Below are 16,473 nucleotides of genomic sequence, written 5' to 3' on the forward strand. Positions count from 1 at the left end.
CAAGCTTTACTCGAGCTTTACTCAAGCTTTACTCGAGTTATATTCAGGCTTTACTCGGGCTTTACTCAAGTTACTCTCGGGCTTTACTCGAGTTATACTCAGGCTCTACTCAGGCTTTACTCGAGTTATACCCAGGCTTTACTCGGGCTTTACTAAGGCTTTACTCAGGCTTTACTCGAGTTATACCCAGGCTTTACTCAAGCTTTACTCAGGCTTTACTCAAGCTTTACTCGAGTTATACCCAGGCTTTACTCAAGCATTACTCAGGCTTTACTCAGGCTTTACTCGAGTTATACCCAGGCTTTACTCAAGCTTTACTCAGGCTTTACTCAAGCTTTACTCGAGTTATACCCAGGCTTTACTCAAGCATTACTCAGGCTTTACTCAAGCTTTACTCAGGCTTTACTCAAGCTTTACTCGAGTTATACCCAGGCTTTACTCAAGCATTACTCAGGCTTTACTCAAGCTTTACTCAGGCTTTACTCAGGCTTTACTCGAGTTATACCCAGGCTTTACTCAAGCATTACTCAGGCTTTACTCAAGCTTTTCTCAAGCTTTACTCAGGCTTTACTCGAGTTATACTCAGGCTTTACTCAAGCATTACTCAGGCTTTACTCAAGCATTACTCAGGCTTTACTCGAGTTATACTCAGGCTTTACTCAAGCATTACTCAGGCTTTACTCAAGCTTTACTCAGGCTTTAGCCTCGTACAGCTGATGTTTGACTGACTGATAATTCCAGCTGAACACACAAACCTGCGTGGATCTGCCGTGTCATGATCTATAACCTCAACCTGTTATTTCGGCATCATTGATTTTGCTGTAATACGTTTGAATTTCAGTTACAGTTTTAAGAATTTTGTTGTGTTGTCATTTCTGTTTTTGTGGTACAACATTAGTAAACATGAACTAACAATGAAAGATTCTTCTAAACAAAGCATTTATATTCATCTTAGTTAATTTCAACATTTACAGACTTGTTGTTAGTTGTTAACTAATGGAACCTTTTTTTATTTAAACAATATTTTTGTCCATATAGTTTTATTTTAGTATATCAAGTAAAATTAAATGAAATATTTTATGATATATTTTATTATAATATTTGAAATAAAATAAAAATAGTTTGATTTATTTCAAGTAGCACTTAGTTTTAGTTTTGATTTTTAGTTAATGATAATAATCCTGAATGGAGCATATGTTGATCACTTAAATGAGGATGAGATTTTGTACTTATTGCTGTTTCCTCTGTGCAGAACGATCCTCTTGGAAATCTCAGTCTGGCTTTAGAAATCGCGGAGAAACACTTGGACATCCCTAAAATGTTGGACCCAGAAGGTAGTTTCAGTATTACACACATCATTATACAACAATACTCTCCTGTTGAACTCAGTAACAGATTTAGCGAACAGCTGTGTGTGTTTGACCCGCGCTTCGTCTTACCGGCACGAGAAGGTGACGGCCTTGAACAATCCATCCCAGAATGCAGTGCACAGATTCCCCTCTGATGGCTGTGTGATCAATGCAGATGGCCAATGCATTAGCAAAAGTTGCAGTTTAATTCTGTTTGTTGTTGCGTGTGTGTGTGTGTGTGTGTGTGTGCTCCAGACATCATTAACACCCCGAAGCCTGACGAGAGAGCCATCATGACCTACGTGTCCTGTTTCTATCATGCTTTCGCTGGTGCAGAACAGGTATTTCTGCACTTAATGTGAGCAAAACATAGATAATATGTGCTCATTATTAACCCTTGTGCATCAAAAAAAGTCACACAGGTAAAAAGAGGACAAAAATGTCCATGTCAAAAAACTCTCATAAAAATGTGTAAAAAAAATAATAATAAGTAAATCCAAAAAAAAGTTATATAGGTATAAGTTTATGAAAATTATTTATAAAAAAATATTTTAAATAAAATATATATTTTATAAATCAGGTTGAACTCAAAACTGCAATACAATCACAGCCATAAATCTAAATAGGTTGTGTTCCAAATTTGAGGATGATATCTCAAAAAATGAGCTTTCGGTAACAGTTTGTTTGGGCGTAGTAACATATTTTCCCCATTGGGTGGCAGCAAAACCCCACTGGAGCTCACAGTGATTGGATTTGTTATTTGCAGTTTTTCTCTCTCAGTATTACAAACACACACATGCGCACACACACACACATATTTTTATAACACACATACTAACCACACTCAAATATTGTTGCATAATTTATCCAGTTGGCTCTATAGTATGCCGAAGCAGAGAACAGGAATAAAGCGATATTTGTTTTATAGGCCAAACTTAAAAAAAATGGCACCATCTGATAAAAAATAAATTTTTGAAGCCTTGCCATCAGAATGAAAGCCTCTTAACAAAGATTGCATAATTTTATAGTTAACTGAACCGGGGATTAAAAATGGCAGTTTTAATGGGTTTCAATGGGGACATTTTTGTCCGAAAGGTGCTGAGAGGGAGTATTTTTTGTACCTAATGCAAAAAATATTTTTTTAAGAAAATGACGGTGAAATAGTAAAATTCCAATAAAAATACACACCTGCGCCAAGTGTTTTGCAGTTAGCTTTAACACAGGCAAAGTGATCAAAAAAACAAAACTGAAAAGGACAAAAATGTCCATAAGGATGCACAAGGGTTAAATAAAAGCAGATGCATCATGGGTACTTTTTAAATGACCTGCTCGAGTCGAGTCTGAATCTGTCATGTGACGTGTGTGTGTGTGTTTAAAGGCAGAAACAGCGGCTAACAGGATCTGTAAAGTGCTTGGAGTGAATCAGGAAAATGAGAAGCTGATGGAGGAATATGAACGACTGGCCAGTGAGGTACACACACACACACACACACACACACTGAAGACTGGAGTAATGATGCTGACATTCACTATATATTATTCAGAAATAAAACAGCTGTTTTAAATCGGAACAATATCTCACAAACGTTCCAGTTTTGACTGTATTTTTGATGCAGATTTGGTGAGCCGAATCAAATGTAAGTGAAATTAACCCGACTCAAACGTCTGAATGTTCCAGTTGCTGGAGTGGATCAATCGCACCACGCCGTGGCTGGAGAAGCGCAGCGCTGAGAACACACTCGCTGCCATGAGATGCAAACTGGAGGATTTCCGAGACTATCGGCGTTTGCACAAACCACCCAAAGTCCAGGAGAAGTGCCAGCTGGAGATCAGCTTCAACACACTCCAGACCAAACTGAACATCAGCAACAGACCCGCATTCATGCCCTCAGAGGGGAAGATGGTGTCTGTAAGACTCGCTCACACACACACGCACACACACACACACACACACACACTCTCTAACTCCTTCCTCTGACCGTGTGCAGGACATCACGAGCGCGTGGCACGGTCTGGAACATGCGGAGAAGGGTTATGAGGAGTGGCTGCTCAGTGAGATCAGGCGTTTGGAGCGAGTGGAACATTTGGCGGAGAAGTTCCAGCAGAAAGTCTCGACGCACGAGAGCTGGGCTCAGGGTGAGATTACAGTAATACTGTAGAACGTCTCGACGCACGAGAGCTGGGCTCAGGGTGAGATTACAGTAATACTGTAGAACGTCTCGACGCACGAGAGCTGGGCTCAGGGTGAGATTACAGTAATACTGTAGAACGTCTCGACACACGAGAGCTGGGCTCAGGGTGAGATTACAGTAATACTGTAGAACGTCTCGACGCACGAGAGCTGGGCTCAGGGTGAGATTACAGTAATACTGTAGAACGTCTCGACGCACGAGAGCTGGGCTCAGGGTGAGATTACAGTAATACTGTAGAACGTCTCGACACACGAGAGCTGGGCTCAGGGTGAGATAACAGTAATACTGTAGAACGTCTCGACGCACGAGAGCTGGGCTCAGGGTGAGATAATTCTAAGTAATTCTAATTATCGGCCGATATTAGGCATTTTCCAAACTATCGGTATCGGCATTTTTGTTGCTGTTTTGTTCTCTTTTGTTGCACATTTCTGAAATAAAAAATATATATAAAAATATCGGCCGATATATCGGATTTTAAAACCAACAAATATTTGTATCGGTATCGGCCTTCAAAATCCTTTATTGTACAGTATAAAACCATTACGTCTATGGAGAGTCCTCATAAAACATGTAAGTGTGTGTGTGTGTGTGTGTGTGCTGCAGGAAAGGATCAGCTGTTGACTCTGAAGGATTTCGAGAGTGCATCCCTCACGGAGCTGAGAGCGTTGCTACGGAAACACGAGGCGTTTGAGAGTGACCTCGCGGCTCATCAGGACCGAGTCGAGCAAATCGCCGCCATTGCACAGGAACTCAAGTATGACCACTTCCTGTTTCTCCTCACAGCCTCACACTGTGGGTTTCCTCAGTTTTGTCTTTACCACGGTTTTTATGAAACGACCCGAACATGTTTCTCTCGAGATCCTGCAGTTATGAGTGTGTATAGATGATGATGTCACTGACAGTGTTGAGTTTCTATTGTTCTAAATGCAGTCAGAACACCTGTCAGATTCCCTGTGTGACAATGAGTCAGAAACACACACACACACACACACACACACCAGTATATACAGACCGCTCTATTTGTAGTGTGTTGATCTGTGTGTCAGTGTCAGTGATCTATGAAACTGTCATCACCTCCATTACAACAGCTGATCATCATCATGATGTCTGACCTCACACACACACACACACACACACACTCTCTGGTATTTCCTAAAAGGCCCCACAGTGAATCATGCTGAACTCAGTTCATTCGTGGCCCGCTCCACTTCTATGATTCAGTCCGATTTCAATCTCATTACGCCAGAAATTTGCAGTACAAAAATCTAAACATTCACGACTCAAGATACATTTACTGGACAAGCAACATTTGTAACAGAATTTTAACTTGTTTAACACTTTTACAATCAAGGTCCCATTATAGTTAACATAATTTACCTTCCATTAACAAGGAGCAATACATTTCTTACTGAATTAATTCATCTGTTAAGGGTTTTTTTTTCAACAATGTTTTTTTTATTGATTTTCCAATAGAACAAACAGTAACCAAATAACAAAAATAAAAAAAATAAAATAAAAAATAATTTACAGAAACATTCCAAATATATTAATCAGAGCAGCAGCGAATTCATCTGTTAACGTTAGTAAAAATAAACGCACAACTGTTAATGTTAGTTCATTCCTTTACACAATATTAACAGATACAGCTTTGGATTTTAATAATGAATCAGTAAATGTTGAAATTAACTATGATTAATAAATGTTGTTGAAGTGTTCATTGTTAGTTCATATTAAGTTTATTGTAAAGTGTCAGATGTTTTTTATGAAATGTCAGTGTATTTATTATTATCTTAGTTGATTCTTAGAATCCTCTTGATTTTCAACTCTATTTGTATTTTATTGGAATAATGTCTTATAATTGTACAGTTATTGCAAATTACCGTTTTAACATTCTAAAACGTAATCTTTAAATTCCTTTGTTCTGTTGGAGTATTTGACCTGATTACTATTGATCTTTATTATTATTTAATTGTATCTATTTAATACATTTTATATTATTCAAGTAAATACAGGGCAGTTGTGCATCTCGTGCTCAAACTCGGAAGAGAGAATTTGCAGGATAATCAACATTAACGACAACGTACAAAATATATACGTGTAAAAATGTGTCAAATATAATGTATTATAAAGAGTTTGTGCATCCGTTCTGCACTGGCTCGAGTCTGAGCGGATGCTGCGCTCCAGTGGACACATGAGGCACTGCAGGGAAACTCACACTGGATGCACACGATATTAAATATGTTTGTGTAATAGTTTTTTCTGTGTTATGATCATCTTGATGATCTTCATCTTAATCTTGTGGTTGTAAAAAAAAAAGTTTTTATTATGAAAAATCTGAAATCAACTCCACCGTGAGAACGGTTAAATTTAGCAATTAAACGTCATTCTTCCAGTATAAAGGATCTGTGTGTGTGTGTGTGTGTCCGCAGTGAACTGGACTATCACGCTGCTGGTGTCATTAATGAACGCTGTCAGATGATCTGTGATCAGTGGGATCAGCTGGGAACTTTGACCCAGAAACGCAGAGAAGCTCTGGAGGTGATTCACACACACACACACACACACACACACACACACACCAACATCAGTTATATCACCAAACCGGGAGTTTTAGTGTTTATCGGAGGTTTAGGATACATGTGGTTCTATCACTTTACATACTATACATGTAATCAAATATTCACACATATTTCCACTGTAAAAGTAAAATACACTACAAGTCAAAAGTTTGGAATAATTACATTAAAAATGTTTTTTAAATGTTTTTAATGTGACCTTATTGCTCACAAAGGCTGCATTTATTTGATCAAAAATACAGTCATATTGTGAAATATTACAATATGACGCAAAACAACATTGATCAAAATTAGTGTGATTTGACTGACTCCATAAGACTGGAGTAATGATGCTGAAAATCACAGGAATAAATTACACTTTACTGTATATTCACATAGAAAACAGATGATTTACATTAAAATAATATTTCACTGTTTTACAGTATTTTTGATTAAATTAATGCAGTATTGGTGAGGAGAAGTGATTTTAAAATGTTTATGATTTCAAACTTTTCAAAACTTCTTATTGTAAAGCATGTCCCATCTGATGTTGGCCTTGTACTGAAATAAACTTGTGTGTGTGTGTGTGTATCAGAGGACAGAGAAGCTCCTGGACACGATCGATCAGCTGTTTCTGGAGTTTGCTAAGAGAGCGGCTCCGTTTAATAACTGGATGGAGGGAGCGATGGAGGATCTGCAGGACATGTTCATGGTCCACTCGCTCGACGAGGTTCAGGTCCGGCAAATGCACTCGCTTTACGTTTTTGATCGTTTTTGATTTTATCTATAGATGAATAGATCTTTTTTAAGTGAGATCTGATTGTAGCCTCTCTCTCTCTGCAGAGTCTGTTGTCGGCTCACGATGTGTTCAAGACGACGCTCCCCGAGGCCGACAGCGAGCGCCAGGCCATCCTGAGCATCTACAGTGAAGTGCAGAAGATCACGCAGAGTTACGGCATCTCCAGCCGACTCACCAACATCTACAGCGACATCACGCCGGCACACATCAACCAGTCCTGGGAGAAGGTGTGTGTGTGTCCACAGTTAACTACACTATATAAACATACTATGTATTAGGGCTGGGTATTGAGACAAATTTCACAATTCCATTCGATTTCAATTCACAAGCTTGCAATTCGATTCGATTTCAATTACGATTCAATATTGATTATTTTGGATATCAGTTCCAATAAATGGCAAATTTTCTCAAGGAAATCAAATCTCTAACTAATGCTGTAAACTATGGGAGTCTAGTTGTAGCCTATAGACTTCATTCGCCTAATATGAAGGTAATAATGAACTGTTTTGTAGCTATACAAACACTTAAATTACACTTTTATTTATTTTTATAATAAGAAGATTATATGAAATATAAACATTTAAATGGTGGCTGTCATAAAAACTTGCCAGATTTATTCAAATATGCATTAATATTGAAGAACATTAAGATTATAATGCATATGTAATATGGTGTATATATTAGAGTTATTTTTTCTCGCTGACTAACGAGTTTATGTGGGTTTTCTGAGGTAAATATGACGATACATTGATTACAAGCTGTTTAACTGACGTCTTTCCACGGTTGAAACGCTGATTGACTGAATCAATGTGACATGATTTGGATAAGTTGTACTGTATCTTTAACACACTTTCAGATGCTCATTCATGTTTATTTGGCGCTGTGACTGGTATTATTAAGCCGGAAGAGAGATCAGCGCTGCTGCTTCTCCAGAGCGATCTCACGCCACAGCGACAAAACGCTATTTATGTTTTTGAATTTCTAAAGAAAATGGACGTAATTTGAAAATTGAGACTTTGTTTCATATCAATAGTAACAAAAGACAAAGATTATTGCGTTTTTTTGGATGCGCACAGCCGCGATACAATGATCCATTCATTCAAATGAAACAGGATGACTAATCGATTCTTGAGATTTAAGAATCGATATCGGTTCGTAAAAATAAGAATCGATTAATATCGAGAAATCGATATTTATTACCCAGCCCTACTATATATATATATATATATATATATATATATATATATGTGTGTGTGTGCAGGTGAAGAAGTTGGTTCCTCAGAGAGGAAACTCTCTTCAGGAGGAAATGTCACGACAGAATGCGAACGAGCGATTGAGACGACAGTTTGCGGCCCAAGCCAATGCCATCGGACCCTGGATACAAGCACGCATGGAGGTCACACACACACTCACTCACACACACAAACACACACACCCCGAGTCACTCTCGCTCACACTCACTGTGTGTCGCGCAGGACATCGCTCGCAGCTCGATGGATGTGGGCGTCACACTGGAGGATCAGATGAACACACTCAAGCAATACGAGCATGACATCATCGCCTACAAACACAACATCGACAAACTGGAGGGAGACCATCAGCTCATCCAGGAGTCGCTCATATTCGACAACAAACACACCAACTACACCATGGAGGTACAGATGTGTGTGTGAGTGAGTTTAGGGGTCGGGTTAGTGTGTGTGTGTGTGTGTGTTAACATCAGTCTCTCCTCAGCACATCCGTGTGGGATGGGAGTCTCTGCTCACTACGGTCGCGCGCACCATCAACGAGATCGAGACTCAGATCCTGACGCGCGACGCTAAAGGAATCAGCCAACAGCAGCTCAACGAGTTCAGATCCTCCTTCACACACTTCGACCGGGTAACACACACACTACACACACACTACACACAGCTTTACGCCGATCTTAATATCGCATGCAATTTTGCTTCTGCTAATTCATCTTAGAGTCACAAACGAGCTTGTAACCAATCAGATCAACGTGTGATCGTCAAGCAGTGGATCTCTGAGTGAGTGAGTGAGTGAGTGAGTGGAGGCGGGGCTCATCTGCATATTCATAGAACATTCAAGATATTCTAAAACATAAATACATTTATTTTCAAGTAAAAGATGTTTAAATGTCATTTTGGTAATTAAAGATTAATTTTAAGGGATAGAATTATTGACTACAGGGGGACTTTAAAAAGGTTAGATTTTACTGCAAAAAAGAAGAAACTACATCATTTAATAAATTATATATATATATATATATATATAAAAGATTTAGTGGACTTCATAGTTCAGTTTGTCAATGAATAGAAGTCACGCTAGTCTTTTCTCCACTATTGTGACAAATATCCGAACAAGAACACATGTGGGCGGAGCTTGATTGTGTCTGTGGGGAATTGATTGGCTGATTGTGGTTTGCTATTGGCTGATCTCATGTGAGTGACAGGTAATAGCCCCGCCCTCTTTATCAGAGAAGAGGAACTGATTTTGAAGATTATTGACACAATAATGATGATGTGCACCTGTCAATCATTTACAAAAAAACATTGCAATATATACAGATTGACTCCAGTTTATTATGCTTGTTTTATTTGACCTTTTTTTATTTGATGGTAAAGGACGTTACATTTCTGGCTTGACCAATCACAGCAGATTATAGTTCATTGACCAATCAGAACAGAGGGTGAATGCAGAAACTACATGTATTCTAGCTAGCAGACCCAGACTAACTGTTTTTGAGGATAAATGGGCTCTGTAATCTCAAACTCGCTGCAAACTGACCCTGACTAATAGAAACATGTGTATTTTATGTGTGTGTGTGTGTGTGTGTATTGCAGAAGGTTTGACTGGTTAACTTCGGCCAAACAGGAAACCAAACTAACACAGGTACTAACTAAACCACACCCTTTACCTGTACGTCATCGTCATGTGACCAGAACTTGCATTTGTTAAAACAGTTATATAAATAGTGTTTCTATGTTGTTAAAGTCACATTATTTACTTTCCTCTTACGCTTTATCATTCCTCCACCTGTATGCAGTTCTCATCATCCACTAGTATATACAGTATATGGCATTGGGTATTACTAATATTGTTGATGTTTGGATAAAAGCATCCGTTGAATGTAAATGCACACTTGTGTTTGTTGATTCTGGCAGAAGAAGAAGGGAGGCATGGAGACGGATGACTTCCGGGCCTGTCTGATCTCCATGGGTTATGATCTGGTAAATAACTAATGATGTCTGGTTTCGTAAAACAACATCTGATGTGTGTGTTTCTACGGAGGCGTATTGCATTCACTTGAAGAAAAAAAATCTACTCTGTTTTTCTGAATTAACGAGTTAATTTTTCATGAGAAAAAAAATTTGCTCTGTTTTTCTGAATTAATGAGTTAATTTTTCATGAGAAAAAAAGTTTTTGCTCTGTTTTTCTGAATTAATGAGTTAATTTTTCATGAGAAAAAAAATCTACTCTGTTTTTCTGAATTAATGAGTTAATTTTTCATGAGAAAAAAAGTTTTTGCTCTGTTTTTCTGAATTAATGAGTTAATTTTTCATGAGAAAAAAAAAATTTTGCTCTGTTTTTCTGAATTAACGAGTTAATTTTTCATGAGAAAAAAATTTTTTGCTCTGTTTTTCTGAATTAATGAGTTAATTTTTTAAAAACAGAAAAAAAGTTTTTGCTCTGTTTTTCTGAATTAATGAGTTAATTTTTCATGAGAAAATTTATTTTTGCTGTTTTTCTGAATTAACTCATTAATTCAGAAAAACAGAGCAAAGAAAAAAAAATTCCATTAAAAATTAACTCATTAATTCAGAAAAACAGAGCAAAATTTTTTTTCTCATGAAAAATTAACTCGTTAATTCAGAAAAACAGAGCAAAAAAAAATTTTCTCATGAAAAATTAACTCGTTAATTCAGAAAAACAGAGCAAAATTTTTTTTTTCTCATGAAAAATTAACTCGTTAATTCAGAAAAACATAGTAGATTTTTTTTCTTCAAGTGAATGCAATACGCCTCCGTATGTTTCTGTAACTGGGGTTAAAAGTCCATAAATGAATGATCATATACTACAGGAGCCTTACACACACGCGTGTCATGTCTGTGTTGTGTGTGTAAAGATGTGAGGAATGTTCTGTGATGTCCGTCAGGGTGAAGCCGAGTTTGCGCGGATCATGTGTTTGGTGGATCCCAACGGCTCCGGGAAAGTGACGTTCCAGGCCTTCGTGGACTTCATGACCCGCGAGACCGGAGACACGGACACCTCGGAGCAGGTCGTCGCCTCCTTCAGGATCCTGGCTGCGGATAAGGTCAATACACACACACACACACACGCACACTCTCTCTCTCTCACACACATATGCTCACAGCACTCTCTCTCTCTCTCATACACACACACACACACGTCAAAGTTTTAGATTTATGGATTTGAATTGCAAATGAATTTCCATCTATTTTAAAATAAACAAACTAATAAACTTTTTTATTTCATTTATTAAACAAATATTTATTTATAAACTTTTTCAAAGCATTCACAGAAAGCTTCATACAATTAAAGTTATAGCTTTTCCCACCATTATAACCTTTTCCGTAGAAATAATTAATGCCATGCATATTTGACATGTCAGATTTCTGTACTCAAAAAATCTATTTGATTAATATTAATTAATATTAGTATTATTCTATTTGAATTTATTTAAATAATCATGTTTTCAAGATGCATTTATTTATTCTAGACTTGTGCTTAATATCCGTCTCATGTATGACTGACGAATATTCATTACATTAACAGTTTTTTTTAAAGCTGCCAGACATTTTTTATGTTTTTGTACAACAATTTCATGCATCCCAGAATATTTTGTTGTATGAATATCTGTACATGTAATATATCAAAAGAAAGAGCACAGCGCATCTGCTTTTAAACAAACAAACATCTTATTCTAGCCTCATGCATTCTTTTTTATCAACATTTGAATATGGGTTATTTGTTTTTCTATGACGTTTTTGTCTAAATCGAATTAAAATGAATCTTTGCTGGCGCTTGCAACGCTAAGGTCATGGGCTCGATTCCCAGGGAAAGCACCAACTGTTTAGAATGTAAATATATACCTTGAAATGTATTTTTAGTCTTTTTGCATAAAAGCGTCTGCCAAATCCATAAATGTAATCTTGAAATGAAATTTGGCCTAAATATTTTTTGAAATCATATGTAAATACCTTACATAATCAATAAGCATGCATATATTCATCACTGGCCTGTTGGTGTGATTCCAGCCGTATATTCTGGTGGACGAGCTCCGTCGGGAGTTGCCCCCGGATCAGGCGGAGTACTGCATCTCCAGGATGCCCCCTTATACAGGACCTGATGGAGAGCAGGGGGCTTTGGACTACACGGCGTTCTCTACGGTCCTGTACGGAGAGAGCGACCTCTAGTGGCCCAGAGAACCCCATGTGTTTCACTTCTCTGAATCCTGACCTGACAATCCTCATTGTGTGTGTGTGTGTGTGATCTCTGACAACACTTACTCAAAGTGCAAAAGTGTTTCATTTCAAAATAAAAAATTTTAGACATTGCATTATGATCCGTCAGGCTTTTGAGTGAGTTTTACTGTGGGCTCCAAATGTCTGAGACCATTAATTTTTTATTTTTTTTTAGATCTCTAAAATAATTCTCTTTATCTATTTTAATATCTGACTACTATATTAGAATGCTTGTTTTTTCCCCTGTTTTGTTTCTTCAATATAGATTTCTAGTTAATAAAGTAAATGAGTGACAGTCAGATGTTTGTCGGTGAAGCTCTTCAAATATCTCAGATCTTGCTGGAAAACATCATGATCATCATCAGGTTTAGCTTACGGACACATCAAATAATAACGTCCTCAAAACCTCAATATTTCAGTTATAACAAATAATTTTTATATTCATTAAAGCACAATAATTAGTGCTCTCAGACTTTCGGAGCCACTGTACATCCTCATGATGAACTATGAAATGCTTTCAGCCACGGCTGGTTATGCTCAGTGCACTGCAAATAAATCTAAATAATAAAAACATCTGTGAGCTTTTTCTTTTGTTTCAGTAAAAGTACCCAACCTTCTTAAAGGGGACATATCATGCAAAATCCACTTTTTTAGCCCTTAAATGCATTTTGTTGTACATTTGGAGTGTTATAAGTACAGAAAATATGAAATTATTCTCTTCAGGTGCTTCGTTTATATCTTTATATTCTGTTTTGGTCATATTTTTCAACCTGTTCATATTTTTCTGTTCTCTATTACGTTTTTTGAATAATTACGTCACCGTATTTGCAGCGGAACTGACATAAGGACATCGACTACCGGTGTGGTGAAGAGATGGGTCCGCCTGAAGAGATGAGTCCCACCTTAGGACCCAAGCGATCCGATTGGTTCAAAGCTAGTTTTATGGGTAATCGCTTTAATGCCTGGTTACAAATCACTTTATTAAAAGAGACGTTTGAAGTACGTTATAACGAGTCATTAATGTATTTTAACTTATATGTTTTATATACTAGTATATAACCGAAGCTGTAGATTGTACATTTAAACATTTCTCGTTCTTAGTGTTTTTAGTTAGCTTAGTAGCATAGCATTTATCCGATGATTCGTGCTAGCTGAGATTTACCGCAGCTTATACTGCCTTACCGTATTCGAAATGCAAATAATTGTCACTGTTTTTGTCTTTAGAATCAGTGCGATGTTGATCATTTGAATTGTTTGTCTAGCCTTGATTACAGGACAGTGTAATAAAAATTTGTGAATCACAAATCGTAATTTAATCATTATCAAACTTTATTCATATCATAATTTTATTTTTTTTATCCTGATTAATGAAAGAAATAGCATTTTCAGGTATGTTTTGCAACGTTAAGTTATTTGTTATTAAACAATAAGGCATAATAATTTTTTTTAAATTACATTCATGTCATTTTGTGTTCTAATTCATATAATATGAATTGTTTGTCTACCCTTGATTACAAGACAGTGTAATAAAAATTACTGAATCACAAATCGTATAATGTAATCATTATCAAACTTTATTTATATCATAATTTTATTTTTTATCCTGATTAATGCAATAAATAGCATTTTCAGGTATGTTTTGCAACATTAAGTTATTTGTTATTTAACAACATTTTTAAAAATTACATTCATGTCATTTTGTGTTCTAATTCATATGATTTGTCATAATTATTTCTTAAAACAGAACATCATACAATACAATAGCATTCAATGCAATAAAATTAGTGAACCAAAACTTACAGGCTATAAAAATGACATCTGATTAAATTACACAATACGATACTAAATTATTTCAACTGAATTATGAGATGTAATGGATTACATTGTTATTAACACAGAACTACAAGCAAAATGAACATTTACATGGACATTTATAGAGCTTTTTAAAATGCACAACAATACAAAACAGATTTAAACAGACTATAGGAAACTTTCATTTCCCAAATACTTTTGTGATAATCCTTCTGGCTATACAGTGTGAAGATCGAATGAAAATATCTTCATAGCTGTGTTAACAATGTTGAATGAACTGTAAGGTTAAATATTTTGAGAGACAGTGTTTTTTTTTTTAGGTCCATCCTGGATTAACCAATTATACTCAAATAGATGCAGTGTCTTTTGCTGTATGTAAAGTTAAATCTGTAATTGATTCATATTGTATGTGCAGTCAATTTTTTTTCTTGAGGCCTCGATGATGCAGTCAGGTCATGAGACGTGGAGGCTGAGGAACTCTGAAAAACACACAAACATGCTGTAACACAGCAAGAGAAAGTATCCTGTCAATTGTATCCTAACCAGGGGTGTTACTGGACCCCTGTGGAAGAGCAGTATATTGTCCATTTTGAAGTGCATGCCTCAGTGTTTCCCAACCCTGTTCCTGGCGGCACACCACTGCGCGTATTCTTTGTCTCCTCAATCAAACACACCTGATTCAACTCATCAGCTCATTAACCCATCTGATTATGAGCTGATGAGTTGAATCAGGTGTGTTTGATAAGGGAGACAAAGAATACGCGCAGTGTTGGTGTGCCGCCAGGAACAGGGTTGGGAAACACTGGCATACTTCATTATGGACATTTTTTTTTATTGTGTATGCGTCCATTTTTAATGCAGTAGATATGGGCTACAAGGATTTTTTTTGTTTGAAAAGTTTGGTGGCCCTGGGACCTCGTTCAGGGGCCGAAAGGCCGAAAAAGGCCCATCTGCGAAACCGCTATGCCTTTTTAATGGCCCGTGGGACAGCCCCTGTATGCAGACGCAGGGTCGTGGTAACTTGGGATATCAGATTCCAACTCTCCAGGGGCCCCTGACGCAGGGCCCCGAAGCATGGAACTCTAGGGCCTTTGCTAAAAATCACCCCCCCCCCTTCATCAAATTATTTAAGAGCCTGAAAGGCTCTTTCAGGGTGGGATTGAAACATCCTTGAGCAAGAAATTTTGCACAGAGGCTAAAAAAACATTTGCCTTGGCTCTAGAGCCCGGTGCTTTCGGTATGTCGCTCGGGACGAAAAGTTTGGTGGCCCTAGGACCTCGTTCAGGGGTCACAAGGTCAAAGAAGCGACCGTGAGTTAGGGTTAGCGTAAGGGTTAGAGGCTGACAATGTTTTGACTTCGCTCAAGAGCCTGGCGCTTTCAGTATGTCGCTCGGGGAGGGCCCAATGGTCAGCTTGCTGAATTTGGAGCCCCTGGGACATTTCTGTAAAAATCCTACTCGCCCATTAATTTAATGTATTTTTCCATAGTGGTTTCGCGGGCACCTCTTCGAAATGGCCGATCAACTAGGGGGCGCCGTTTTTCTGCCACGCCCCCCTGGTGCGGGTGGAAACGTTTGGTGGTGGTCGAAAGATCGAAAAAGGGAAACTTGTCTGCGAAATCGCTATGCCGATAAGTGGACCGTGGGACGGCCCCCGTACGCAGATGCAGGGTCATGGTACATTGAGATTTGAGATTTGGACCCTCCATGGGTCCCCGATGCACGGCGAAGGGTGAAAACCTAGAACCTTCCTGTAGCAAGTGTGCCACTTTTAACCAACTTTCACTCAAAAGGCTCTTAAGGTACATGAGTCAAAGAGACTGTAGGGCTGAGATTAGGGTTAAAGGGTAAAAAAGTGTTGTCTTAGCCCTAGAGCCCGGCGCTTTCGGTATGTCACTTGGGTAGGGCCCAAGGGTCAGCTTGCTGAATTTGGGGCCCCTGGGACCTTTCTGTCAAAATCCCACTCGCCCATTTAATGACTGTATTTGCCATAGTGGTTTCGTGGACACCGCTTCGCAATGGCCTTGCGACTAGGGGGGCAACATTTTTCATCTTGCCATGGACCCCTGGTGCGGGTGGGAAAGTTTGGTGGCCCTGGGACCTCGTTCAATAGTCGAAAGGTTGAAAAAGGCTGAAAAAAAGCTAATTTTAAAACTGACAGGGGTCAAAAAGGTCAAACTAACGAAACGAGCTGCCATAAGGACACGGAAGGTCACAGGACCCCGAAACTTGGCGAGTTCCGTCGTCTAGGGACCTTGAGTCAGGCCCCAGAGTTTGA

General features: G+C 38.1%; 1 protein-coding gene across 2 annotated transcripts in view; it reads left to right on the forward strand.

Annotated features, from left to right (window-relative positions):
- The window catches only part of actn2a (actinin, alpha 2a), a 20,170-nt gene extending 7,693 nt beyond the window's left edge, over window positions 1-12,477 (forward strand). The window contains exons 8-22 of one of the 2 annotated variants that reach the window (XR_016147154.1): window positions 1,253-1,334; window positions 1,605-1,690; window positions 2,728-2,820; window positions 3,028-3,258; window positions 3,338-3,485; window positions 4,145-4,295; window positions 5,971-6,079; window positions 6,692-6,832; window positions 6,940-7,122; window positions 8,157-8,291; window positions 8,371-8,550; window positions 8,630-8,776; window positions 9,742-9,790; window positions 10,063-10,128; window positions 11,055-11,077. Coding sequence is in view for 1 of the 2 variants with exons in the window: in XM_039651138.2 (XP_039507072.2) it covers window positions 1,253-1,334; window positions 1,605-1,690; window positions 2,728-2,820; window positions 3,028-3,258; window positions 3,338-3,485; window positions 4,145-4,295; window positions 5,971-6,079; window positions 6,692-6,832; window positions 6,940-7,122; window positions 8,157-8,291; window positions 8,371-8,550; window positions 8,630-8,776; window positions 10,063-10,128; window positions 11,055-11,213; window positions 12,178-12,336 (2,070 nt within the window). In the remaining variant the exon portion in view is untranslated. Of the gene's footprint in view, window positions 1-1,252; window positions 1,335-1,604; window positions 1,691-2,727; window positions 2,821-3,027; window positions 3,259-3,337; window positions 3,486-4,144; window positions 4,296-5,970; window positions 6,080-6,691; window positions 6,833-6,939; window positions 7,123-8,156; window positions 8,292-8,370; window positions 8,551-8,629; window positions 8,777-9,741; window positions 9,791-10,062; window positions 10,129-11,054; window positions 11,214-12,177 lie in introns of those variants that run through there. The other variant, XM_039651138.2, reaches the window with a different exon arrangement.
- The last annotated feature ends 3,996 nt before the right edge of the window (window positions 12,478-16,473 follow it).

The sequence above is a fragment of the Pimephales promelas genome, chromosome 17 (genome assembly GCF_988280905.1).
Source record: "Pimephales promelas chromosome 17, fPimPro1.hap1.1, whole genome shotgun sequence".
In the NCBI taxonomy this organism is placed as follows: Eukaryota; Metazoa; Chordata; class Actinopteri; order Cypriniformes; family Leuciscidae; genus Pimephales; species Pimephales promelas.